Source organism: Crocodylus siamensis, chromosome 2, assembly GCF_052110815.1.
Source record: "Crocodylus siamensis isolate JL-2025a chromosome 2, ASM5211081v1, whole genome shotgun sequence".
In the NCBI taxonomy this organism is placed as follows: domain Eukaryota; kingdom Metazoa; phylum Chordata; order Crocodylia; family Crocodylidae; genus Crocodylus; species Crocodylus siamensis.
In genome coordinates this window covers 189692807-189720319 of record NC_143396.1, presented here as the reverse complement: position 1 = coordinate 189720319, position 27513 = coordinate 189692807, and the positions used below count along the sequence as shown (strand labels likewise).

The 27513-nt window shown below is 43.0% G+C and overlaps 1 protein-coding gene and 1 pseudogene across 6 annotated transcripts in view; both read left to right on the top strand.

Moving 5' to 3' along the window:
• The window catches only part of TRIM66 (tripartite motif containing 66), a 92733-nt gene extending 81840 nt beyond the window's left edge, over nucleotides 1-10893 (top strand). For 5 of the 6 annotated variants that reach the window (XM_090032658.1, XM_090032659.1, XM_090032656.1 and 2 more), the window contains 5 exons: nucleotides 1614-1737; nucleotides 4322-4396; nucleotides 6635-6787; nucleotides 8679-8897; nucleotides 9215-10893. In XM_090032658.1, coding sequence (XP_089888784.1) covers nucleotides 1614-1737; nucleotides 4322-4396; nucleotides 6635-6787; nucleotides 8679-8897; nucleotides 9215-9274 — 631 coding nt within the window. In that variant the 3' untranslated portion in view covers nucleotides 9275-10893. The remainder of the gene's footprint in view (nucleotides 1-1613; nucleotides 1738-4321; nucleotides 4397-6634; nucleotides 6788-8678; nucleotides 8898-9214) is intronic. The other variant, XM_090032657.1, reaches the window with a different exon arrangement.
• Nucleotides 10894-12939: 2046 nt separating this feature from the next.
• Nucleotides 12940-13024, top strand: LOC149871502 (U2 spliceosomal RNA; annotated as a pseudogene).
• Nucleotides 13025-27513: the final 14489 nt, after the last annotated feature.

Genomic DNA, 27513 nt, shown 5'->3' with positions numbered 1-27513 from the left:
ATCTCTGGCAAGGTTCAGACAGCTCCATCAAAAGATTAGAAAATAGTGTAAGGACCAGAAAAATCAGGGTGCTTCATTTCACAGAGCATTTTCTCAGTTTCTTTAGGGAAAAATGTTCATCCCGTCTCCATATACCAAAGCAAGTAGGCAGCTTGGCTTTCTATACACATGGATACCCTGAAATTTGCTGAGGAAGCTTAGCACACTTTGGCCATTTTTTGAAAGTTACTACACTACTCCCTGGACTTCTCTCTAATCTGTCAACTTGCCAAGGCCTAATGGTAGGACCTGATGTGTGACCCAGATTCGAACTAGGGAGCACTGGGTTATTTTTCAATCGGGAAATTTAGAACGGGATGTTGAGTAAATGAAGTCTGTAAATTCTGTTTTGAGATTCTACATTTCTAACGTAAATATTTTATAAAAGAAGTCAGGAACCCTTGTTTCTGTGAAGCACAATTAACTTTGCCTCTCAAGTCCCTTTCAGTATGGGATATAAGGCTTACATGGTCCTTTGTCCTCACAAGGCAGCAAGTTTGTTTTTTATTATTTTATTTCCCACCCCTAGAAATTACTAAATTATTATTATGCTCTGTTTTCAAAATAGCATGTAAAATGTATGTTTACTAGGCCAGATTTGTTTCTGTTGAAGTCATTTAGTTGCTTTAACTAAATAACTCTTCTTCTGGCTGTAATGTTCTTGTCTTGTCTTGTCTCTTTCTAGCTATTCAAACCCTGGCCCTCCTAAAGTTGTCTTTGTCAGTGTGGGATTGGCAACTGCTGCAAAAGGGATGTGCTAACACTTTCCTGCACACTTGCATTGAATTGGGGGTAGGGGGCATGTATATACTTTGGCAAAAATGCAGTAAAATAACACTGAGTTGTTTGCCAATTCGTATATCTACCTATTTAACAAATAGTTTTTCTTACTAGGATCCGTTTGGTTTGGAGAATCTTCTGTAGCTTTATGTAGCTTTAAGCTTCTATAATTAATGTTATGAGTATCTTTATGCGTATCCAATGTATCCATTCTGTGTGGTGAATATTTTCCTCTATTACCAGTAAGGGCTTAAAGTAATTCCTGCTGGTTCAGTTGGACTGCCAAGTGTTCTCATCAGTGTAGAACAAAGGGTGAGAAATAATGATAGTGGCTAACTAGGGACTCAGCTGGGACCACTGGTGTTTATCTCATTGGCTGCTTTTCGTATTTTGTAATATTAAAAAAAGAGTACTTGAAGCCATTTAGTTGGTCATGTTGCTGGCATGCATTAACACATACTTTTAGTTCTATTTCCTGTTCCTCTATTCCATCCAGAGTCAAGTTAACAAACTATCTGAAATGGTATCTGTCTTAAATCAGATTGAATTTTATTAGTAGATGCTTAGAATTATGAATCCATACTAAAGCTTTTGGAGAGAGGTTTTCAGTCTGGGTAGCATCTAGCACAATGAGCCTAATGATTAAGTTGCACTGTAATATGAACACTAGACAAAAATGGAGAAGGTAAGTTATAAATTACACAAATACAAACCCATTAGGCACCACTTGCTTTTTCAGTTCAGAAATACCTTGGAAAAATCTCATCGGAAACTTTGCTAATATTGTGCTGCAGGGGAGAATGGGTGTGCACACTCTGCTGTAATCCATTGAAACCAGAGGTGGAGTATGACTGTGAAAACACACGCTACAGGCACATTAACAAAGCACTGCATGGCCTGGATGACTTTAATCAGAAGGTGGGTACAAATGTAGTTAGACAAAGAGCATTTAATATCAGAGTATGTCTTTGCAGTAGAGACTCATGAGCATTTTGATGTCTTGCATGATAACTACTAGAGTTTTTCAGAAAGTTGGGGTCCAAGTACAATTTAAATCACCCATTACACTTTTCTTGGCTTTCTAAAAAGTCCCGTTTAATTTTATGATGAAGGCAATGTTGCTGAGATGGACAGAACTGGAAAGTCAGTTCCTTTTTCTATCAAGCAGAAAAAGCAAAGCCAACAACAGAGGAAGGTTCCTCATTGCACCTAGCTCATCTGTCCTAAACTTCTGTAATCAGAATACCTCCCTTCATTCACACCTCTGCTTAGGCCACCTGTGATGGTATTTTTATATAGTATAAGGCAGGACTTGCAGGGCATCAGCCCCAGATGCTGACTATGAGGGGGCACGAGAATCACCTCTCTGGGAGTCTTTCCTTTGTGCTGCCCCTGTCAGGGCATAGCAGCTTGGCAGTGCAGTGTTGCATCCAGCAGTGCATCTAGGAATGGGGTAAGGGGGAGAGGCATGTGGGGCAAATGGCATGGTGCTTCCTCCTCTACTGGTTCACCTCCTTTGCCAGGTTCAGCTCTGCACCCAGTACGTGGGTATGGGTGGGGGGAGGAAATGAAGCACCAGGGTGGGCTACCAGGGAGCCCAGCCATGGGGCTGCCGCTGCCACAGCTGCTGCTGCTTCAACAGCAACAGAGCATCAGTAGCCCAGGCAGGTAAGACTTCCCTTCTCCTTACCCATGCCTCCCCTCCCCTCTTCATCTACAGTAGTCGGTATATCCCACTCCTGGGCTCACTATGCCTCCGTTTTTGTGATGTGGACACCTATTGAAATCCTTGATTCCTTTCACGTAGGCCATTGATCAGCTTGAAGATTATGGCAACGCATTTAGTGACTTGAGCCAGACAATAACTGTTGGTCTCAGTAGCCACTCTCTGCATCCATTAAATCCTTTGTGAAAACTGATTTTTTTTGAGAAAGTCAGTGTATACGCCATACCAATGAAGTAAGGCTCACAAATACATTGGCTCATGCCTCTCAATCATATATGTATGTTTAGACCATTCAGATCTTTTGGAATTGAATAGAGAAAAGAATTTCTGTTGCTTAGTTGACAAAGATGAGTTAAGTACAGCTACTCAAACAGTTCTGAAGACTGCCTCCAGAGAAAAAAAGGAACTGTAATATAAATTAACATGTTAAGCCAATAAAGTTAACATGAACTGCAGGATTTTTACACAGTCCCACTAAATATATTTTTTCCAATGTTAATGGGGTACGTTTGGCCAGCTACTGCCAGAGATTCTTGCTTATTGCTTTTTGTTAATGGTCTATGGCAGCTAACTTACTAAAAAATAAGTTAGCTGTTCAAAAATTCTGTGTGAATTGTAGCTGTGTGTAACCGTACTGGGGAAAAGATTTGTAAAGGGTTGTGACAAAATGGGAAACAATGACTGTATATCTCACAAAATTGTAAGAAAAAGTATCCAGTTATTTGAGGCAGACATGGTTCTTTGGGTAAATCCAATATCTTTTATTAGACCAGCTCAAATGGTTGGAAAAAATCTTCTTAGCAAGATTTTAGGCACAAATACCTTTTGTCAGGCTAAGGAAGCATCTGCAGATGGTCTGTGCTCTTCCTGGATGGAGTGGTAAAGCAGCCAGTACATATGCAAGAAAGCCAGTCAGTTAAAATGTAAATGGAAGTGGTTAGTAGGTGAGAGACAGGTTGGGAGTGGGGGAGGGGGAATGAATGTAACTGTAGTCTATATTTTTAAGTTTTTGTAGAAAGTCTGTTGAGTCTTGGACAAAACTTGCTTTTTTGAGTGACAACAGGTTTAGGTTATTTGATGTGTTATTTGAGGTGTTTGCTTTAACATTCTGTCATCTTAAAAACAATGGGTTTAGTAAGTTAAAGTAAATTAAGACATCAAGACACTCTGCAAATGTGTGCTTTATATAATTGAGTTTTCTGTACATGTGAATTTTCCAATTTATACAAAACTATCATTATATATACAGTTATTTGTTATAAATATGTAACTGCGAGTGCACTCACGTGGTTAAGCACAATCCTGGAGTGGAATTGGTAGGTCAGTTTAGACTAATCTAGTCTTTTTATAGTTATTTTTTCTGACAGTTATAAAATATGTGTATGTTATAGGTTCAGCTGGATCATTGTTTCCTTGGATCATTTAAGAGTGCAGACCTCTACCTGATTTTACTGTCCATGCAGTAATCAGCAGCTGCATCTAATGATGTTCTTAGGCAAATAGTTTTCACATCATTTATGCTTTTCTTTTAATCAGGTATTGAAATAGATGTGAGTGTAGAATAAAAGTTTACCATCCTGTATGGTTTAAAGTACTGAGCTTTAACATGACATAATTTGCATAATGTCTGAAGTGAAATGTCCTTTGGCATTAGTTCTGCATAGGCTGTTTAACAACTTTCAGTTGTCACAGTACTGAGTCAGTGGGTGCTGCAGAACTTTGCCCAACTCCGTTTAAAAACAAAATAAATAGGTAATGTAAATTTGTGTTTTCCAGAAGTGTGAAAAGTTGGTGCTTTTCCTGTTCTGCAGCAGTCTGAGCCTACCCTTCCACGAGCCTGTCAGTCCACTGGTAAGTACTACTTACACACAGAGATGAGAGAATCCAAATTGTGCTCCAGGTCTTCTAAAACATTTCTCCCTTGTCTTCCTAAAGATAGCCATACTTAGTAGTGTCTTTCCCCACTGATAGCTGTTTAGAAAATATAACCCTAGTAGCCTATACAATGTGCCAGCTAATATTTTAGTGCCAGGTTTGAATTTTTTGTTTAAGTTGTTTGCAAGACATGAGGATGGTGGTACGTATCACAGTAAGCTGGGACAACTGACTTCCTCTATATGGAGAGAACGTAAAATGATCTAGTGATAAAATGATACTATTGAATACCGTGCTGCAGTACGGGAGTCTTAGACTGAGATGTAACTGTAAACTTCCTCCTTTCTGGTCTGTTGTCTGACAGAAGTGATGCCATTCTGTTTTCAGTAGGAAAAGGAGTTATCTGTACTACTGTTAAGACTCTGGTTGCCTGTTGGTATTATAGTAACAATCATTACCTCAGTATGCATTACCTCAGTAAGATGAAATGAAAGTATCATGACACTGGAGCACAGCTTGAAGCAAGTTGGTGGAGAGAATGAGAGAAAAACGATAGTCCCAGCATGAAGGGATGGTATAAAATAAAAATACCACATAACAAGCTGTTTGTGGAACTTATTAGCAACAAGAAAATTGTTTCTGAGAGAGAGAGGGTCTAATATGTGGCCTGCTAAGGAAGCTGTGGGTTCATCAGTAAAGTTTTGTGGTGACAATTTTATACTTATTCCAGGCTGAGCAGTGTCTGTCGTGCTGTTGTGCTCTGGTATGCTGTTGTGCTCTGGTATAAAGGCACAACAGAAAGGACAAAAATGCCACAGCTCTACTTTTTAACCAGCAGAGAGGATTAGCTTAAATGCAGCCTTCCTGCGAAGGGCCTTTGTTAGTTGAGTGGAACAAGTTGGTTCTCTCTCTTTTCTGTAAACTGAGTGTTGCAGAACATTATTTTTTGGCAGACCTAGGTGTAAGGGTTACCTACATGGTAGTAGTATTTATGTAATTCCTAAGGCTTAAATGACAACAACTATGCCATGCTGTGACAGGTGAAACTCCAGAGACTGCAGATTGCAGAAGAGACACCATAGGGCAGTGATCATTCTCACAGTCAGGTTGGTATTTAATCCAGTCTTAGATTTGTCTACAGAGAAACAGGGGAAGATGGCGTTGGTCTAGAGCAGTGGTTCCCAATCTGTGGTGCACATACCACCAGTGGTATGCAGACAACCTGTTAGTGGTACTCATTAACAAATTTATTATAATTACTTTATATGACAAAAGTTTGGTGGTGGTACATAAGGTTGAAGTGAAAAATTTGCTGGTGGTACTTAAGGTTGTATTGTTTTAAATTGGTGGTGCGCAATCTGTCAGAGTTTGGGAACCGCTGGTGTAGAGGTCAAGAAATCCATTTCAATTTCTTTTTCAACCTCAGTTTGACCCTTGGCAAACTCACTCCTGTTGTTCTGTAAAAAACTCTCCTTATTTGTAGAATGGAGACATTAGGCATTAATACACATGCTCTGGGAGTGTGACGGGTGGGGGGTGCTTTAATTAGAGTGGTTTCAACAGCTTCCCCAATTAAAGCACCTGGAGCGTCCCATGTATCAGTGCTCCCATACTTCAAAATGGTGGCAGGAATGCTTTATCTAAAGCTTGTCAAATGCCTCCATTTTGAAGCATGGGGACACTGATACACAAGGCGTGGGAGGCTGCTGGAGTGCAGTAATTAGCATACTCCAACAGACTCGTAACTCCAGTGCGTCAGAGCAGCCTCCCTGCTTATGTATGGGCACCCATTAATACTGAATTTTCACACAGTTAAAAGCAAGGATTTCTTTGGAAGATATCTTTTATTGGACCAGTTGCATAGTTGGAATATAGTTAGACAACCTTTTGAATGCAAGACACATTCCAGCTGCATAGTTAGAATAGAGTTAGACAAGGTTTCAAATGCAAAACATTCAAAAGCTTATCTATTATCTCAAGTATGCAGTTGGTCAAATAAAAGATATCACCCAAAGAAACCCTTGCTTCTCACATAATTCCTGGACCATCCTGACTACAACATCATTCTAACACTACCTCACAGCTAAATGCTTTTATCTTTGTTCATATTGATCTTTGATTTCTTTGTATACCACAGACAGTGTCATTTACAGGGTTCCTGTTATAAAAAAGATCACACATAACAATCTCTCTTCATTTTCGTTTAAATCACAGGCTCGGCATTACTATCAGATCATTAAAAGGCCCATGGACTTGTCAATTATCCGGAGAAAACTCCAAAAGAGGGAGAAATCACACTATTCTACACCCGAGCAGCTGGTAGCAGACGTGCGTCTCATGTTCTGGAATTGTGCAAAGTTCAATTATGTAAGTATCTACTATGCAGAAACCAGCACATGCCACAGTAAGTCAGAGAAAAGGGCAGAGAGCTCAAAATTTAACCCGGTCCCAGTTGTAGTGCTGGTTCCACTGAAGTTCCACTCTCATAATGGAGTCAACAGTCAGGTTTTAAATTCTTAGTAAATTCTACAGACTTGTTAATGCCAAAAATGAATGTTTTGAGTTTGGACATACTTGGATAAAGTTAAAGAACAGCGTTTTGTCCACTGTAGCAGGATCAGGCATTCTAGGGGTGGCTGTGATGCCCCCTAGTGGGCACTTAACTTCTGCCTCCACTCTGACTCGCTGGGGTACCTTTTTTCCTTCCTCACTTGCCATGTCTTGATGTAATTATTTTAGTGTGAAAGGGAGGCTGCCTCAGGTTCCCAAAGGAAGCCCAATTCTGGCTCCACTGTGGCCCTTGGGCACTGAGTCATGGCTCTCCTGGCCCTATTACTGCTTTTTTGGACTATTTGTAGCCTCTCTCCCCCCCTATAGCCCCACCCATGCCTCTCAGATGTTACCCTAGGTTGGGGGTTGCCAACATTTTGGGGCACAGTGCCAAAAACACCTGCAACTTCAATTTGTAAGATGTTGGTGTGCTAGGAGCAGAAAGCGGGGGAGCTGCAAGGGGCCTGATCCTTGTGGCAGTGCTGTCCAGACCCCTTCCCCAAAGCACAGGTGTCAAACAAAATGTCTTTGTGTGCCACACTGGCATGCATGCCGGAGTTTGCCTGCCTGTACCCTAGATCTACAGACCGGCTTGTATAGGCCTCGGTCATTTTGGCTTTAGTACACTGGTTACTCTTGCTGTAGACTGCCAACCTAGGCCTGAGTCCTCTGGCCTGGCTTTTGCATCTCAACTGCTTGGCCCTTGGCCTGTCCCACTCAGGCTTGGCCTATGGCCTGCTTAGCTTGAGCCTACCCCCAGCTCCTCCTTGGGGCACAGACTGGCCCTCTTGGCCTTAGCCCATCCCTGTCTCACCGTTAGGACTCAGGCTGTGGTCCTTTCAATTTTGGCTGCCCTGGATAGGGCTCAGAACCTGGGGTGCCTCCCATCCTTCCCTCCAACCACTATCCATTCCTCTGGTCCCTAACTATAAAACACAGTGCAAGCAGACTGCTCTTGGAGAAACGCAAAGCCTCCTCTGGGCTGTCATACCACTCCAGAAGCCTTCCCCAGCTTGCTGGTTCTCTCAGTCCCTGGGATACCTGATCTGCTCTGCAGCTTCTGCCTCTTACCAGCTCAGGCCAGTAGGAGCTATTCCTACCATGGAGTTCAGGGCAGCACTGAATCCCTGCTGCAGGCTTATATCTACTGAGGCCCTCCCTTCTCAATCAGGTACTCTTCCGACTGGCCACAGGTGTGTCCTCCCAGCCTGATAGACTGCTTACTGCACTTAGGCTACAGTTGCTCCCTTGCTGCATTCCCTCCCACAGCTAATCCTGGGGCCCTTTGAGAGACAGACTGTAACAGAAGGTAACAGGAATCCCTGGCTCCCTGTTACAGCCAACTAGCAGCCTTCCTTGCATATGATCTACCATATTGGCTTGGAGGGACCAAAGCAAAGTAACTGGCAGAAAGAAAATATATGGGAAGAGAGCTAAGAAGTTGCCAAAGCACTTGTTGCTTTCTGTACTCTGACCCAGAGCACATCCATCTTCTAGCGGGTGCATAAAATGTCTCTCTCAATAGTGGGTGTAAGTGCAGCAGGGTTATTAGACTATGGGGGATCCAAAGGAGACTAGTGGAGATATGCAGGCCAGTGTCTAAGTGCCTTTAGATGCTATTTTAGAGAGGAGGCTAGGAAGACCTTGCCACCCCATTGGTGAGCTATATACATACAATAATACAGGATTATTATTTCTTCCCTTACAGCCAGATTCAGAGGTTGCGGAGGCTGGACGATGCCTGGAAGTCTTCTTTGAGGGCAAGCTGAAGGAGATTTACCCAGATAAGCACTTTCCTTTGATGCAACAAGAAGACTCTGATTCTGAAGAGGTAGAGAGTGAGCATAACCAAATGCCCCCCAAAGGGTTCCAGTGGCCATCATATGGACAGGATTGCATTCAGCCTAAAAGGAGGCGGCGCCATGCTGTAAGAATGCAAAAGCAAAAGCATTTGGTTGCTCAGTGGCCGCACTGCTAATTCTGTTACAGCTGTTGATGTGAAGTCTTGACAGTGCTGTGTGGGAATAAACTGTCAAGCTTTTATCACATAAATATGGCAGTTCTACAAATTTATGGCAAGATGCCCTCAATGGAATAAAGTGTCAGTGATTATAAATGTGTGTGAGCATGTGAGTGAGATCTCTGAGACTACATGGTTATCTTTCTAGCAGAAAACTGTGTCAAGAATAGTATGAAAGACAAGGAGCCCTCTAGCTATTCACTGTTTGTTTCCTTTGTACGCAGGAAAGCGAAAAAACTAAACGAACGATGTTTCAGCCATCTAACAGCCTTCCTCAGGTGTGACCTGCTGGAGTTACCGGATTTGCTCTGAGGAACCAAACGTCCAGCAGAATAAATGACAGATTTAAGATGTGTGGGAGGAAAACAAAGCAAGCGTTCAGGCTGTTAACTTTAATTCACAAAACCTACCGATCACCTGCCTTATTCCTAGATGGTGTGGGTAGACCGAGGAAGCTAAAGTTTGGAAATTGTACCTAGTACTCCATCTGACTAATGATGTGTATGTTTGCAGTGCTTACACTGAAGTACTAATGCTGTGGTGACATGCAATGAAGAATAATAATAACAGTAGGATTTTTGTAATATATAGTACTGCTGAACCATTTCATAATCTATTTAATATGATCCTCCATTTTATAGAACACAGCTAACCATGTAATAATCTTGCAAACTGTGAAGCAAATGTTGCCTAAGTTGTGTAGCAAATACTGTTTGTGGTCACAAAAGATTAAATGTACTCTGGCTCAGTGATTGCTAAGGGAGCTAAGTGAGGCCTCTGAGACTTGGTTTAATGCAATTAGCTGGCTAGTTGTTTCTTTTGAAGGGGAGCATTTTCTTGAAATCACAAAACAGCAAGTGCTAATACTGAAGGCTCTGTGAGAGTTAGTTCTGAGCGTATAATGTTCCTTTGCAAAGAATCCCTGCATTGGTCTCTTACTGCTCTGTAGAGCACTAAGGGATTCCTAGAGCATTAAAGGCAGCGTTTTTATAAAATCAGAAACCTATTTTGTCCTGTATAGGTTCTGGAGCTTATTGCATTCATGATAAAGGAATTGCATGGTTATAGAAGTGCCTATAAAATAAAGCAACATTTCCTTCATTTTCTGTTTGGTTATTCCTGGTAGCTGAGAGTTAATAATAGTGCCACAAGATGGTGATAATGTGGATGTGCAGAAGCTCAAGCAAAAATGAAAGGATCTCTAATTCTTTGTTTCCTTGAATTACATGAACCTTTGACAGAATAACATCTAGAGCCAGATTGTAACCTTGCTGTTCACCTGTGCAAGGAACAGCATGTTGCTGTAAGGCCCCAAGAGCAGGGCATGTACAGAGAGGTGATTCACAGCCAGACAACCCCAAATTGTTCTTTGCTTCAGAAGCACAATGAGCCAGACATTATGTTGGCCAGTGCTTTGTGTATGTGCAGGGAGAGTGACTCCTCTTTGCACTTCTACCCAGCTATATAAGCTTCGCTTTTAATCTGGCCCCAAGAGAGGAGTGTTGTTGCAGATCCTATGCACAATTGAGTGCATTCAGTTACAATCAGTTTCCTGTAAATAAGGAAGATATTTTCAGCACAGTTTATATGGGCTATTTGGTCTGGAAACCATGTATGCTACTTTAGATAGCACTTTAAAGTAAAAGTTTATCTACATAATATTTGGATCTAATGTTATAATCTGTTGTCTGTATTGCTTATTGTTTGCCATTAACTCAGTAGTGAGATGACATTTTATTTGCTTTGAAATAATGGAATCTGCACTATTAAAAATGGTGTGCTACAAGCTGAATGAAAAGTTGAGGGATGAGGATGACAAAGGTATATGACAGTTTATCTTTAGATATGCTCTGTCTGCATTAGCTGTAAAAGCATCCTGTGAATAAAGATCCATATGCTTGTGCTTTTTCATCAAATTTGTCATTTTTTATAGAAACAACTGCCTTGGTACAGAACATTGACGGCAGGTTCATGTCAGACTCTGTTAATCACACTCACCTGTGCCACAGGTATCAACTCCTCCTGGCTGGTAATGAATCCTGTCGAATGACCTACTCCTCCATTGGCATTGTTTTAGTAAGTGGCATCATATATAGTTTTCATTTAGGATCATATATAGGTGGAGCTAGAAATGATTTATTGAGCCTGTTGCCCTACCTGGGCAGAGAGAGCTTAGAATCTGTTTTCATTTTTTAGATGCTGTAGTTCTAACTTTTTTGTGATTTGTTTAGTTATTTGCTTAGTTTTCTAAAATGTTGTCTTGAATCAAAAATGAATTAAGGGTTCACTGTGTCTTGTATATGAAGCTGATGCTTGGTGATGTCAGTATGATTTCCGAGAGAGAGGAATGCTGGCAAAGCACAGGCATGTGAAGCTAAGAGAGAATATATCCAGCTTCTGTGTCCCAGTCTGGCCCAAAGAGAGTTTCAGGTACAACCAGCTACTCTGAAGATCTTCAAAAGAAGGCTGGACATGCACCTTGCTGGGGTTATTTGAGCCCAGCAGTCTTTCCTGCCCAGAGCAAGGGGGCTGGACCCAATGATCTCACGAGGTCCCTTCCAGCCCCAAACTGCTGTGAATCTGGGGTAGGACGCAGCTCTGAGGAACAAGCTGTCTTGCCCTGAACTTGTTTTGGTCAGTTGGTGGAAACAATAGCAAGGGATGCAGCTGTTACTGTCAGTTGTAGACTTAATGCCTGGGTGGCAAGCAGACGACAAGCTGAATTTACTAGCATGATTTCGCACGCATTAAAACACACCTCCACGGACTAGCACCTCCCAAATTTGGCATGCATCTTTAGACCCACGTTTTTCATCAAAGCATTGGCCTTTAAAAACTACTACTAAAAACCTTCTGAGCCTGGGCTAAGAGAAGTGCTACATCTTCAGTGTCAATGTTTTCCTGGAAAATTGTCTATAAAAATAAAAAATAGCATTACCATGAAGGGAGGCTGCCAAAGGAAGGTTCCCTTTTTGCTATCAAAGTGCAACTGCTGGGTTATAAAGTTTCTTTTTTCCCTGACTGTCACATACCTTTGTTCTAAACACCTGGAATGGACAAGCTCTCAAGCATTTAAATACTTTCTCTTGAAAATAAGTGGATGAACTGTGTACCAGAAACACCCAGGAAGAGCTGTGCAAGTCAGAATTTCTCCCTTTGTCTTTGGTAATAGGTTTCATGTGGGAGGAAAAATCCTCTTCATATATAAGCAATTTTAAAACTGATTAATTACTTTAAGGTAATAGGCCTGCTTAAGAGAAAATGATACCTATAATTGAACTTCATTCCCTTGCTTGCAGTTTCAAAGAAACACTTGTTCCAGGATGATTAAAATGAAATGAATTACATTAAAGTTAATAAAAGCAGGTGTTTAATAATACAGACTACCAACTGCTTGAATGTTTAGGGAACTAATGTCCTTTCCCAAACAATAAAAACCCATGAAGTGTATTTGTGCACATCATAATCTGGTTTTTGCTCCAGTTACAGCTGTTTTATATTAATAGAAGAATTGTCTGAGACCATTGAATAACTATTCACTAATTTATTGAAAACTGAACTGTTGTGAGAGGGCAGAGCAGAAGAGATAAAAATCTTACTGTATTATAACATGTAAACAAAAGCTGTTTCCTAGTCATTCACATCTTGTGTTATGAAGGGAGAGAAGATATCCAAGTAATATTTCAGACCTGTTTCTTTGATGAATCAAGGCATGTTTCTTCTGTGATCTCATGTTCAGTTTTTTCCATTCCAAAAATATTTTTTCCTGTCCTTTTAAAAGCTGCTACCCTAGGTCTGTCTCCCCTCTCCAAATCCTCCTTCTCTCTCTCTGCTGCTGCTGCAGTTTTATGCATCTTTCCTCCATTTCCCCATTCCCCACATAATATTCAAAGACGCTAGCCGGGGGGTGGGCGAGTCTGCAGTGCAGTGCCTTCCATTGAGCAGATCCTTTTTGGTATTGGGTGGTGGAACTGGAGCGTGCTCCATCCACTCCATGCATTGACCTGGTATTGCAGTGCTTCCAGGACCGGTGCAAAAAAACAGGAAAAAAAAAAAAATTCAAAGATGGGTGCTGCATACCTGGGTACAATTAATTTTCCTGCCCTATTTGTTGCCTAATTTGTTGTAAGATGAGTTGTACATTTTAACAGAGAAACATTCATTTTAGAAAAATATTTTTAAGCATAAAATTTTAGCATGAAATGAAACTTAATAGAAGAGTTTCTCTCCCCTCAGCTTTCATGGCCTGACCTTGTTCCTGGTAAAGTTCACAGAAGCAGGAGTAGCTGCTTCATCTCCTGAAAATGTGGTGTCACAACTTATTTCTAGAATAATTCATGCTGTGATAGCAGTATAGGTGATATTTCATTATTTTTTAATAGGCCTCCTAGAGATTCTTTATATACACAGAGTCTGGAATAGCTGAGGAGGTTATTGGGTTATTATTGGCTCTGTAGTAGGAACGTAAAGGAAAGATGTAGAAAATTCCATAGCTTATTGTTGGACTATAAAACCAGGATAGTGGTAACTTTTCTTCCTTGCAAAGAGACAGAATATTGCTTCTATCATTTTGGTCTGATTTAGAGTGCTTATATGGGAGTTAGAGTTGTTATAGCAAAGCAGCTAGGGCATCCTGCTATGGCTCCAGAAAGCATAAGTTTGAAGCCTTAACTAACATGGTATTAAATGTTGTATTAAAAGGACTTGCATGCAAATAAAAATAAGTGATTCTTTAGCTCCATTTGACCCTGGTGAAGTTTTACCTGAAGTACTGTACCAAGTTTTGGGCAAAGCACTTCAAGAAAGAGTTGGACAAATTGGAAGAGCCCAGTAGAGAGCAATAAAAATGATGAATGATCCAGGACACAACTTTTGGAAGAAAGGTTGTAAGACTCAGGACTATTTAGTCTGGACAAGAGAAGACTGAGGGGGGATTTGATAACAAATACCTGAAGGGTGGCTATAAAGAAGATGGTGACAAATTATTCTCTCGCCACATCCACATGAGTGACCATGTGTCTGCTGCAGTGTCTCAAAGCAGTTTGGGATGCTGTAGGAGGCACACCACAAGCTAAAAAATGTTCCCCATACAAAAGAAAATACATTGGAAAAAAGTGGTGCAGGATACCTTCCTCGAGCGTGCCCTGAAGCAACTGGAGGCTGGGTCCTCCAAGGAGATGCTCTACCACCCAGCCAGAGTGTTTCTATGCCTGCCACATGTCCCTGGTGCTCCAGCACACTGCCTCAGCATACTGGAGGGAATAGAAGCAAGGCATGGCTGGCAGCAGTGGCTTGGAGCTGGCTGGGACCCAGGCTCTGTCCCTGGTAAGCAGGGACATGGGGGTGGGGGGACTGAGGGAGGGCTGAGCCCCCCACCTGCCCTCCCCATGGCACACAGCCCCAGCAGCTGGCAGCAGCAGGCCCTCAGGGCGCTCATGGCCCGCTGGAGGTAGAGCCTCCTGGAGGCCCAATGGTGCATGGCTCCTGCCTGCAGTGCCAGAGCCCTGGGTGGCAGCAGGTGGCGGCTTGGTCCTGCTCAAAGGCATGTGCCATTGGGCCAGGCCAGCTCCATCCATCACATGTAACCCCTAGGTCTCAGGCAGCACCACACACACTGCCAGGGGGCTCTACCTGCAGCATGCCATGAGCACCCTGAGGGCCCACTGCTGGCTACTGCCATTGGTGGCTGGGGCTGTGCACTGTGGGGGCTTGGGCATGTGGTGGGCCCCCCACAAACCCTGTACCCACAACCCCCCATGAATCCCCCCAAAATCCACCTCCACAAAACTCCCACCCACATGGGTGACTGGTGACTCCCGAATCTGGGGGTGGGGCACCAGATCATTGGGGGGGGAGGCTGAGAATCCCCCAGTGGCTGATCACTGAACCAGCAGCAAAACTGGAAGTATACTTCTGCCACCACTTCTGGTTTTGTGGCTGGCTCTTCCACAGGGTGTACGGCCGATCTCAGGAGACCCACGTGCACCCCCTATGTATTGCCAATGCCCACGCACAAACTCCACGCCCACAAACCCCACCACAATCCGCCCACAAACCCCAACCCCCATAAACTTCACTCCTACCCCCCATACACCTGCCCCCACTTCTCCCCCACACCTTCCCCACCCTCCCTCTTTCCCCGGCAAACCCCACGTCCCCCCACACAAATCTCACACCTTGTGTACTCAACTGCCAGATGGAATGGGACCTGCTGGTGGGAGCCACGGCTGCAGGGACAACTGCTGCACTGCAGTCCTGCCCCATGCTCACACTGGTGATGGGACATGTGGCCTCTCCTGGGGGCTTCTGGTTCCAGGAACCACTTAGGGATGTGATGAGCTGGGGAGAAGGGGTGGAGGTGGCAGCAAGAGTGGGTGATGGGCAGGGGGATTGAGGTGGCAGAGGGGTCTATGGATGTATGTGATGGATCAAGGGTGGCGTCAGGGGTGTGTCTGTGTGAGAGAGAGAGATGGGGGTGGAGGATGGGGAAGCACTCCAGGTAGGAGTGGCCACAAACTGAGCTAGGAGCCTCCCTGTCCCTTTAGAACAGCCTGTGCAGGGGGAGTCTGGCCTGGAAGGGAAGGGGCTTGCTCAGCCCAGTCCCTGAGCCCCAGACGAGAGCTTCCCAGGAAGGGCATGGGGATTGCTGGGTCCTGGGCACAAGCACAGGCAGCAGAACAGCAAAGGCTGGCACTGCTCTGAGACAGCTGCAGCTGGACCCATGTCCTGGTACAGGGAGGCAGCTGCTGCCAGGAGGGAGCCAGTGCTGCCAGGAGGGGCAGGCAATGGCTGTGGGTCAGGAGTCAGGGGCACTGGCAGGTCTGTGGGTTGGGAGTGAGGGGCAACAGCATAGGCTGGGGCATGGCACTAGAATATCAGTGCTGCTCAGCGCCACAAAGCAGCTGCAGGCCTAGCTGCAGCTGTCCCCACATCCTGATAAGCAAAGGGGGCAGGGGCAGCTCTGATTTTTCTATGATTAAAAAAAACCAAAAGCAAATGCCAAAGGCTATAGATATTCAGAATGTATTTTAGTATGATGATATTGGCACCGGTAGGCTTCCAAATTGCTTTGAAATTGTAAATATATCAGTAAAACATTGCCCAACTGACCTCTCTCTCTATATAGTAGCATTTCATTTTATTTGAGGAAGAACGTGGATTTTGGGTATTTTCATAAGAGAATATGGGTTTTTTAATCAGAGAATCTGCAATTTTTAACAGGGAACATGAGGGTCCCTGCTGGTGAGCCAAGTGGCGGGACCAAGGCAGAGGAGCCTGACCAGGGCTGGCACGGGGGACCCAGCAGGAAGGCAGATGAAGTAGCTGACCTCATGGTCATTTGGGGCCAGGAGGACATGCTTCAACCGTTCAAAATGGGCCACCGCAACAAGCACATCTTCCAGGCAATAGTTGCCTAGATGGCAGAGCAGGGGTATGGAAAGACATGACAGAAGTGCCACATGAAGGCCAACTGTGCAGCCTTGGCCCGCTGGCAGCAAGTGGCAGCCAGGCAGCAGTCCCCACTGCCAGACTGCTGCCCTGGGTACAGGGTGAAGGGGCCACTCAGCAGTCCAGCTGGCATGGGGAGCTAGTGTCCCCAGATACCAAGTGGCTGGGCCTCAGAAGCTCCTGAAGGCAAGTAGCCCTGAGCTGCTGGCCAGGGCAGCTTTTTATACTGCTGGGGCCAGCACTGGTGCTCACCTCAGCCTCTAGCTCCCTGTGCAGGGACACTGCCACAGACTGAAACCTACCTCCAACACTAGAGCAGAGGGGGATGCGGGGGCTGCAGAACACTGCTGAGAATCAAAGGCACTGTGGCGGGGACACCGCCATGGAGAGAAACTTACCTGAGGGAGGAGAGGCACAGAGCTGGTGGGACACCGCTGGGGACTGGAAGTGGAGCCAGAACGGGGCTGCGGAGAAGAAAAACGGTGCGTTGGAGAAAAAAGAAAAAAATCCACCATGGGCCAGGGGGCAGTTGGGGCCAGCATGGACCTGCTTTATGGTGGTTTGCCAATGCTGATTCGCCAGCCAGCCCCCTGGATGGGATAGGAAAACCTCACCGGATGAGGATTAGGGAGGACTGGGTGTGAATCCTCTGGAGGGCCCAGAGCAGCCCAGAGCTGTTTGCAGCCTCTCAGAAGACATGTGGTAGCAACCCCAAGAGGGGTCAGACAGGGATAAGTTAAGCCCAGGCTAATTACTTACCAGAGACAGAGCACTGGATCCTGCATACGGCCAGCTGGGAGTCAGATGATGTCGAATCTGAGAAAAAGAGAGAAAAGGATCTATGGCCTGCCATTGTCCCAAACCAGAGGGAGACAGAAGCACACTGGACGGCAAGGTAATCCAGGGCTGGTAAAATTGCAGGCCAGTTGATGTATGGCCTAAAGCTGGATGGTACACCATCCAAATCGGACTTTTCTGACTTAAAAGGGGACAAAAAGAAAACCTTTATCTTGACAAGTCCTAGCTGTGGTCTGGAATTAACATCTGGTTGGTGTAAGGTGGGGTGTAGGGGGGGCGGAGCCCCAAGGGAGAAAGCCAGACCAAAAGATTGAAGAAGGGACTCAGGAAACGCAGAACTTAAAATCATCCTCCCAACAACAAATCTATTCCAATAAGATGTGGCAGATGAGAACCTCTGGGGACCGTACAAGATATCTAACTGAATGGCAAGCTGTTAACAGCAAGATATCTAACTGTTAAAGAGATGGCAGCACCCAAAAAGCCAGTATGGGTGAAAGGCACTATGAGTAGCATGGGAAGTTACAGGCGTGGCAGTGGAGATGCCGCTGCTGGAAGGCAAGCCATGTTGATGCTGGGGGAAAGGAACAAAAGCAACAATGGTGCACCACAGGAGATCCGGCACATTCGTCTGGCGTGGACATGCTTTATAGCTGCATGCCGACGCCAGTTTTCCAACCAGCCCTCAGAAAGAAGGATAAAAACCCCACCAGCCGACATTCAGGGAGGACTGGAAGTGAGTCCTCCAGAGTGCCCAAAGTGGCTGGGAACAAACAACTGCCCTGGCAGGGGTGAGTGGTGGCAACCTCAAGAGGAGGGGATGACCAGCTAAAGCTGGTTCGGAGGAGCCACAATACTTATCTTTCTCACGACCATGGATCCTGGATGAAGCCAGTGGAGACTGGGACAGCAGTGAGACTGTGAAGAGAGAAAGAAGAAAGGCTGAAGCTGTAAGTAGCCATTGGGGAAAGGGAGAGTGCCTGGGAGGAAGGCACCCCAGGGACAACGTTAGAATGAATCAGGCTGACACCAGGCCTGAATAAGGATGGTACACCATCCGAATCAGGACTGTGATTAGATATGGGCTAAGGCCCAACCATAGCTGATGGATTTTGTTTTAGCCTCAGTCAAGGACTATCATCATCTCCAGTTGGAGCAATGCGGGGTGTAGGGGAAGCAGAGCCCTGAGATGGAGATCCAGGTAAGGAAGCCGAAAGAGGGAATTGGGAGAGACAGGATTTAAAAACATCTAGCAATCATCTATAACAACAAGACATGGAAGGTGAAAACCCCTGGGGACTCTTTGAGGTATCTTACTGGAAGGCAAGCTGTCTACTCGAAAGGAGACAGCTGCATCCGAATGGCCAGAAAAAGTGAAGCACTCAAGTGAACGTCATGGGAGACTACACTTCCCCTGGCTGAAGATCCAGGAGGAGCTGGGCAGGGTCAGTTTGCCCCAAGTGGCACAATTTGCCCCACATCAAAGTGAATGTTCAAGCATGTGTGCTGAGATACAAATCTCCAGCACAAATTTGTGCCGCTGCTACTTGAGCTGCTGCAAGGGCCTGTTCCTGCATGTGTGGATGTGCTTTATGGCTGCAAGGGACAGGACGAGTTGCAATGGTCTTAAATTACAAAAAGGAATATTTAGGTTGAAAATTAAGAAAAACTTTTTAACTATGAGGATAGCTAGTACTGGAATAGATTACCTAGAGAGGTTGTTGAATCCCCATCCTTGGTAATTTTTAAGACTAGATTAGACAAACATTTGGATGAGATGGTTAGACAAGGATGATCCTGCCTTGACCAGGAAGTTATACTAGATGATGTAATGAGATCCCTTCCAGCCCTACTTGCCTATGATTCAATGATTCTTAATTGCAACAAGGGAAATTTAAGTTGGATATCATGATACATTTTCTAAATGTAAGGATGGTTAAGCACTGGAACAGTTTACTTGAAGATTTGACTTCACTGACCTTCAGATTAGACCCAGAATGAATTCACTTCGCCTGAGTCTGAAAAAAGTTCAAGAGGATATTTGATACATGCACACAGGTAGGTGGGATTAGGACAGCTAGCTTCCTAGTGTGGAAGATTTAGTTGTTTCTCTTGGTTGTTTCTGGATTACACTCTACTTCACAATCTGTAGTGATCATGTTTTAGATAATTATACTTTTGCCACTTGCTCACAGTTACTTGTACATTTGTGCAGTGAACCTGAATTTAGCTCAGGAATGTCTTTTATTTTATTATATATAATTCCATAACTGCAACTCTTTCTGTATTCTAAAGCACAGTGTGGGGATTTTTGAACGAACAGATCACAAAGCCAAGCTAAACAATTCTGTTTTGCACTTGAAAAGCAAATGGAAAACACCTGTAAAGAACATATGAGTGCAGACACGATATAATCATGAGGTATTTAAAGAATCCTTTACAAATCATAGAAATTAGAGATGGTAAAAGACCTGGGAGGTCTAGTCCATTCTCTTTGAATATAAATAAAGCAGCAATGCATTACCTAAACAAATTTAAAAATGCATTCCAAGTAGTCCTGTCCTACCACTCCAATTCAAAGGAACTGTATGCTGCATTATAATACACCTAGTCATGAAAATCGCAAGCATTTTCAATGCATAGTATTAAGAAACTTCATGTGCCTCATTGTATGAGAAATCATATTTAAAAAAAACAGTCTTTCAGAATTCCACAGTAATATATTGCTTTCTTTTGCCAAAGATTTCAGTGATTCAAAACTGGGCCTTTCAACATATCTCTGAGGTTTCTGAGTATAATTACCCTCAATTTATGCACGGCAAATTGAAACATAGATATATACAGATAATCAGTGGTAGAACTGGGAATAGAAGCAAAGACTTCTGATTCTAAGTCTTCTGCCTTACCCACTAGATTACATTCTATTGACATAATGTTATACAGGTTCAAACCTGGGAACCAAAGCTGAAGTCATTCACTAGAGCAGTGGTTTTCAACCTTTTCATTTGCTGACTGCTAAAAAAAAAATGTGAATGGAAGTGCAGATCCCTTTGAGTTGTAATTGTGGTATTCATATCTTTTTGATTGATCATAGTCATCTTTTGCAGACCCCTTAGACATAATCTGCAGATACCACAGGGATCTGTGGATCACAGGTTGAAAACCATTGCATTAGAGAGGTGTCATTGAGGAAGGGTCTTTTACCTTGGTCTTCAAAGAGCTGAGTGCTGGCTGACTTGGAGATAGCACTGACAGTCACTGCTGGTGTGTATCACGTTGGACTTTCCTTACCTAAAAGAAAACTCTGTCCAAAGACAATTTGCATTTAAGGGTACTGGACAGTGCTCTGAAATGCTGCCACTGCTGCTCTGTTAGTAAAAGTGCCTATTTTTGCTTACTGCCAGTATTCACCTGCACTAGCCCAAGGGCTTCAGATAACAGTATAATGGCAATCTCAGGTGGTGTGGTTACCTTGGAGTAATTGCATGCAAGATGGATTCCCTCAGAGAGTGAACCTCATAAAGGTTTTCTGGCAGTAGTCTCCACGGCTTTCAGATATCATTAAAGTCATCTTCTTTTAGTTTCTGGCTTCAGAGGTGTATGTGATATTAATGAACAGACAGCATTACTAGTTGGGACTAGCCTTTCCCATGTGAAGGTGAAATCAGTGATGTTTTGAGCTACTCATCTGTCTTGGATTTAGCTCTTGCATCATGATCTATAGTATTCCCCCAGTATTTGCCTTGTTGCATCATGTCAGCTTGAGACCCCAGGTAATTGAAGACCTTTAATTTCATAGATGAGGAACGTGTGTGGGCTGACAGAGGAGGTTGCAGACTTGCAGCTTCATGCTGGGGGAGCAGAGAGAAGCTTGGAGACATTTAGTCTCAGAGGAAGAAAACTGTGGCTCAGAACATGAATTTCCCTGCCATCTTGATGACTAACAGAACAGAAGCATGTTTTCCATATGTAAAATATAACTGCCTTTATAGATATATACTGCCCTTATAGATTTCAATCATCTGATCATACAGAAATTGGGTCCAAGATCCCAAACTGCTGATAGTTCATTTATACTCCACATAACTTAAGTCACCTGTTTCCTTGCTAGAAAAAAAAACACTAATAGTTGCTGATAGCACTGGAAGTTCCTGGAGTATGATAGGTTCCTAATTCTACTTTAAATAAGTTCTTTCTTTGTTTAGTAACAAAATCTATGAACTGGTTATTCTTATAAGTCAATAAAACTCCAAGGAAGTAAAACAGAGATGATTAGAGAAATGTCTGGATTTGTTGGCAAATTGTTACAGCTACTACTATTTGACATGAAAAGGAATGGAGTCAGAGTGGACCTGGTATGGTCTTGAAAATTTGCTTCTTCCTTGGAAAGTGTAAAAATAGTATTTGGAATTCACACTTGTTGAAAGTAAAAAAATATTTCCCCTTAACTACCAGACCTAAAAGCCTACTTTATGCTTTGATGGCCATCTAGCATCCTTCCATATATATATAACAGAAGGTCTTCAGATGTAGCAATACCTGTGCAAACCCATTTAAGGTTAATAGATTTTAACAGCTGTCACTGTGGACATAGCATAGGTTGGAAACCCTCCAAACTAGAAATGATGCACAGGAAAGCAAGATACCAGTTTGACTGTCAAAGTCCATCATGGGCTTGTAGGCAAGGAATAAAATTTCTTCGCTTCCAAAGTGGCAGTAGGGATCTTGATTAAGTGAGACATGGACACCCATGTTTTCATTGTTTTGTAAGTAAAACTCCCAGGGCCAAACTTCACTTTATGATTACAAAGGGCATAGTAAAAGCTGACTAGTTTCTCCTTTTCATATTGTTCCATAACACGTGAACAGGGCAGGAAATGCAAGTTAACAGCAAGTACCTCTAGAATATATGAAAGGAATTCTTCTTTATGGATTGTGTATTCAGCTTGTGAAATGTACTGCAACTGAGCTCGTGGCATTGATTTGGTACTAGGCTTATTACTAGGCTAGAGGATTTCACTATTGCTCTTAACATTGCCTATTAAACAAATGCAATTGAATTTCATACTTCAAAAAAATGCAGGGTGATCACTATAGAATCACAAATGTATTATTTTTCTCTCCATTTCAGCACACTATAATTGGCAAGTTATTTTTCTAATTTCCTCTGACTCGTCAGGTATCAGACATTTTTGGAGGCAGGAGCTTGGATTGGATAAACCAACAGTCTCAAATGACACAGCAAAGCCTGAGTTCAGTGGGTACTGTCTTGGGAATAGAATGCAACCAGTGAGGTTTTCAAGTTAGTGTCTATGCTATTATATACTGTAGCTTTTTAATTTCAGCATAGCCTGCAAATGATGTTACGTGTACTTATCCACATATTAGAAAACTAACAGAACTTTATCGAACTGTTGTACAATAGTCGTAATAGATTTGGAGCCTATCTTCTGCTACTGAGGAGAACGATGGGAGCAAGGAATGTTGGTAAATCTAAAACAGTGATTCTCAACCAGGGTTATATGGCAGCTGGGGGAGCCTTGAGATCCTTTCAAGGTGTTGTGTGGTGCCATGAAATGTTAGCATTGTTGGGTTTGTTTGTTTCCTCAGGGACAAGAGGCAGTAGTGCTGCTACTTGTCTCTGGGGTACACCCGTCCAATACGCTCTCTGGTGCAGCAGGTTACCCTGGGTAGGGTAGGGAGGCTGGGGCCAGCAACTGTTCTAGCCCCAGCAGCCTTACCTGAGATCCTGGGAAGCTGCAGCCATGGTACTCCTACAACTGGAAGCCTGACCAGCAACCAGACTGTGGCTCGGGTTGGCCAAGCTTTGGTTTTGGATGATGCATGCTGCTGCCATGTGCACTGCCCCATTATTTTTCTGTGAGGGGTTCTTTGACACCAGGATGTCCTAGGGTCAGTCCCCCTCCTCCTCCCCCCACTGGGTGTTGCAAGGTAGCAGCATGGGAAACACCTGCATTTGTGGTGTGCGGTGCTGCAGATGATTTTGTGGTGCCACATACCCCATGGCCACACTCGTCTGGACGTGGCCAAAGATGTCAAACAGAAATCCATAGTGTTAAAGCATTCTGTTGTGGTCTGAGTTCTTTGCAACAGAAGAATTGGTTTATTTTTTTCTCTAGTTTAAAAGTGAGTGAAAGCTAAGAACTGGCATATTTTGAGGGATGCCTTGAGTCTAACGAGGGGTGCCGTCAGGCTAACTAGTGGGTGACTTGAGTCTAACCAGATTGAGAACCACTGATCTGAGGAAGGTGACTGCCTCCCCCTAGTGGTTTGTAGAATCATATTTTCTTGTGTAAGAAAGAAAGCCATTCTGTGTTATTTCAGGAGATCTCAGTAACTCACAGACTCTGTTCTCCCTCTGCAGGATGATCCAAAAAATGTTTCTTTAGGCTTTTAATGATTTTTTTTCATCTAAAGCAGCTCCAATTAGATTTGTGTTTCTTTTTTTTTTTTAACTTTATATAAACTTTTACTGAGAACTGTAGTAGGAAAGCTTGCCTGAACAGAGGAGTATGAGGAGGCATCTCCACAAAGCCAGAGCTGAAGGCTATAAAACAAACTCTTACATGAGAACCTCAGAATTGATGGCAAGCTTTCAGGCACAAACACCCTTCAATCAGGCTGAGAAAGCGTCTGCAGATGGTCTGTGCTCTTCCTGGATGTTAAAATGTAAATTGTCAATTAATTTACATTTTAACTGACTGGCTTTCTTGCATACATACTGGCCTCTGGCTGCTTTACCACTCCATCCAGGAAGAGCACAGACCATCTGCAATGCTTTCTCAGCCTGATTGAAGGGTGTTTGTGCCTGAAAGCTTGCTAAAGAAGATTTTTTTCCAGCTATTTATTGAATTTACCATGTCTGTTTGTCGTTGGACCAACACAGCTACAACCTACACCTCGGAATTGACGTGCATGTATTTGAGAACTGCATTGCACTGCAGGCAAAGGAAACACATTTCATTCTAGGACATATCGACTATTTCAGTAGAGTGATATGGTCTTGGGTGATATCATTAAGCACTAGAATTTTAAAAATAAATATCTTAAAATATGCATGTTTTAATTTGGAAACACTTGGTAGAAAATACACATATGATGTATGTCTCTTTATATCTTCCACTAGACCTTCTAGCTATTATGAGATAAAAGTTTAAACTTTCCCCTTAATTTTTTTTTTTAAAAAGATAGTGTTTTAATTAAGACTACATGAAAGGAAGAAGTGGAGAAGGCTTTGGCAAACACTTCAATAGAGATCATACCATACCCAGTGCAAATACAACAGTTACTAAAAAGTCTGTCTAACCCTTTTGCACCTATTGTGGAATTGTGCCAAGATCCAAATTTCTGGCTCTTGTAGCTGCAGCAATAACACATAACTTGCTAAACAGAAAGGAAACTGATTTTTATACTTCGAGATGTAAAACTCTTGCCAAAGAAGTCAGGAGAGAATTCACCTTCTAGTTTAGCACCAAAAAATTGATGTCACTAACACTGTATAACTGACAATGTGTCAACTATGCCTGTGGTCCCATTAAAGTCTTTTTACAGAACATTATTTATAAACACAGCTTTGCAAATGAAAAGTAGAAGAAGGCATCTGTTTGCTGTAAGTACTGAAGAATTAATCTTAATATTGTGACCTGTCAATATGCCAATGTCAGTTAATCAGTTGGAACAAATCAACGCGGTTCTACAGAATTCCCTGTCCCTGCTGCCTGTAAGAACAGGTAAGGAACCTGTTTTCTGTCATCTTCTGTCATCTGACATTCTTGTTCCAAACTTGTGATATGTTTTTGGACAGACAGAAAGTATTTTCTTGGACTACATCTTAAAAAAGACTTGTGTGACTGCTTTTTGAATTAGGTGGTGACCTTATAATACCAGTACATCTACAAAAATAATCATCACATATGCATGCCCAGTCAAAAATATAACACTTTGCAGTATTGTGTATTGAAGAGAGAAAATCTGAAAATCCCAACAGCTAATCAGTTTTATTTTAGTATATTATCTTTCATCTCTTTTCGGTGTATATATAGAAGCACCTCATTACAGGTGCAATAGAGTTAGACTTCTTTGAAAATCTGATAGACCTGATGCCTGAAAACACCTGATGACTAAAAATGTGTTCAACAGCCTCCCAGATATGTAGCTGGGCCAATAAAATATATCACAGGAAAAAAGATCTTTGCCTCCTTAAACAAATAGCTGTAAGATAACATGTACTATAATTATCTTTACAACTGCAACATAGAAGGGATGCACTTGTCATGCTGGGAGTTTTGACCACTTCTGTTATTAAATCAAATTGTTTCTAACTAGAATATTATATAAATATCTGCACTTAGGCACTGAGGCACATCCTGTAAAAGAACTGTTTTGTTTCATACAGATAGTGAACACATTCATTTTGCTCCTAAGCATCAGAGTATCTTCTATCTGGCCATACTCTGGGCAAACTGGTGAATTTTGACCTAAGAAGAAAAGAAATGCTTGAAGGCTGAGGTCTAGTAACAGCAGCCAGCTTGGCCCTCCACAACTCACTCATTCAAAGCCTAGTCCTGCCCCTGGTCCATACTCTTCCTGGAATGCATGCTCTCATACTGCTGCTGAGTAACTATCCTGCAATTCCTAGCACAGCTCCCAGAGGCAGTGGATTCTAGGAGAGAGTATAAATCAACTAGGGCACAGGAGTGGGAAATCTATTTGAACTGCCTTGTCCTGAAATGTTTTAATTTACTGAGCCACTCAGTTACTAATATGGTGTAGATGGAAGTACTTCAAGCCAAAGCTGACCCCTCTAAGTCTGATCCAAATGGCACTCAGATCATATGCAGTGTTCCCAACTCTCACGATTTTATTGTAAGCTGTACAGTATTTGGTATTTTTCTTACAAACCCACTCCTGGAGTCCTGTCCTTAGACAACAATCTTTGTTTTTCACTTCAATTTTTCTAACCCTCAAGCTTGTGGAAGAAATTTGCAAAGTATGAACCATCAATCTGACATGGCAGAAAGAAATACCCTATTTTTCTGGAGGCTGCAGAATAGCCAGTGACAAGGCAATCCGCATCCTTCTATGAAAGGACAGAACCCAAGAGGAGGACCAATAATAAAGGGTGGAGAACATCTCAAGATTTCACCACCTGAACAAATTTCTATTTATAGTGCTGAGTGGAAGATTGTATTTCCATATTGTCTTTAGCATAGCAAATTCTCTGTTGCAGTCCAAGTCTTACTAGTTTCAGTTCCCCTACAACTCAGAATGCCCACACTAGCTTCACACTTTGAATGTTCCCTACTGCTAGTCTTCCTCCTTGCCACTGCATCCTCACATTCACTCCTTCATATTTGCAGGTTGAAGACTTTTTCCTTAATAGAAAGAAAACCCCTGTGAAAAGGGCATTTCTTTCAACACTTTGCTCTCACTGATACTGACTTCTGCGGACCTTGCCAATGGATAAAGGAATCAATTAAGTGTCAGACAAATTTTGGACCTCAGGTCCAACACGGGGTTGATGTGAAGTATTTTGCTTCTTAACAGCTTGCATCACCTGGCCAGTTTCCAGGGGTATCAAGCTGAACTCAACTGCTGCTAGCATTTGGGGGACGACTGTCAGCAGGAGCTTGACCCTTCCTCTCCTGTAGGCTACTGCATGACATCTTTTTCTCTGGAAACATGAACAGTAGTATTTTTTTTACTTTGCTTCACTGTTTGTGATTATATAGATAGTTAGATATACCCATAGCTCTAAATGGCTAAATTCCAGTAATTCCATGTTTGCATGCAATACAAAGGATAGCTGTTACTTTAGGGCTTTGTTTTTCCACATCACAAAAGTTCGTAACTCATGCTGAACCAATGGGAGTTACAGGTATTCCTGAAAAGAGAAAAGTGTTAAGTTTTAAGGAATTTTTTTGCACTTTGAGGTTGCATAAAGTACATAAGAGTGGGGAACAGATGGGGGGAGGGTGGGCAGCCAATATGCCAAGTGGCTGATGGTGAGACCATGCACTTTTGCTTATATTTCCAGGCCAAACGACCTTGTTGCCATTATATTCTCATAAAGGAAATAAGGACAAATGACACTACTAAATAAGAAAAATGCCCTTAGCACATGTGTAGGATGTGCTGCCTTTGGTGGGAGTTTGTGTGCTGACATTGACCCCTGCTCGTCCCCCCGGGTTCACAAGGAGGGAAGGACAGCAGGGTACTAATGGAGGCCTTTAATGCTCACTTCCTTCCAAGGACT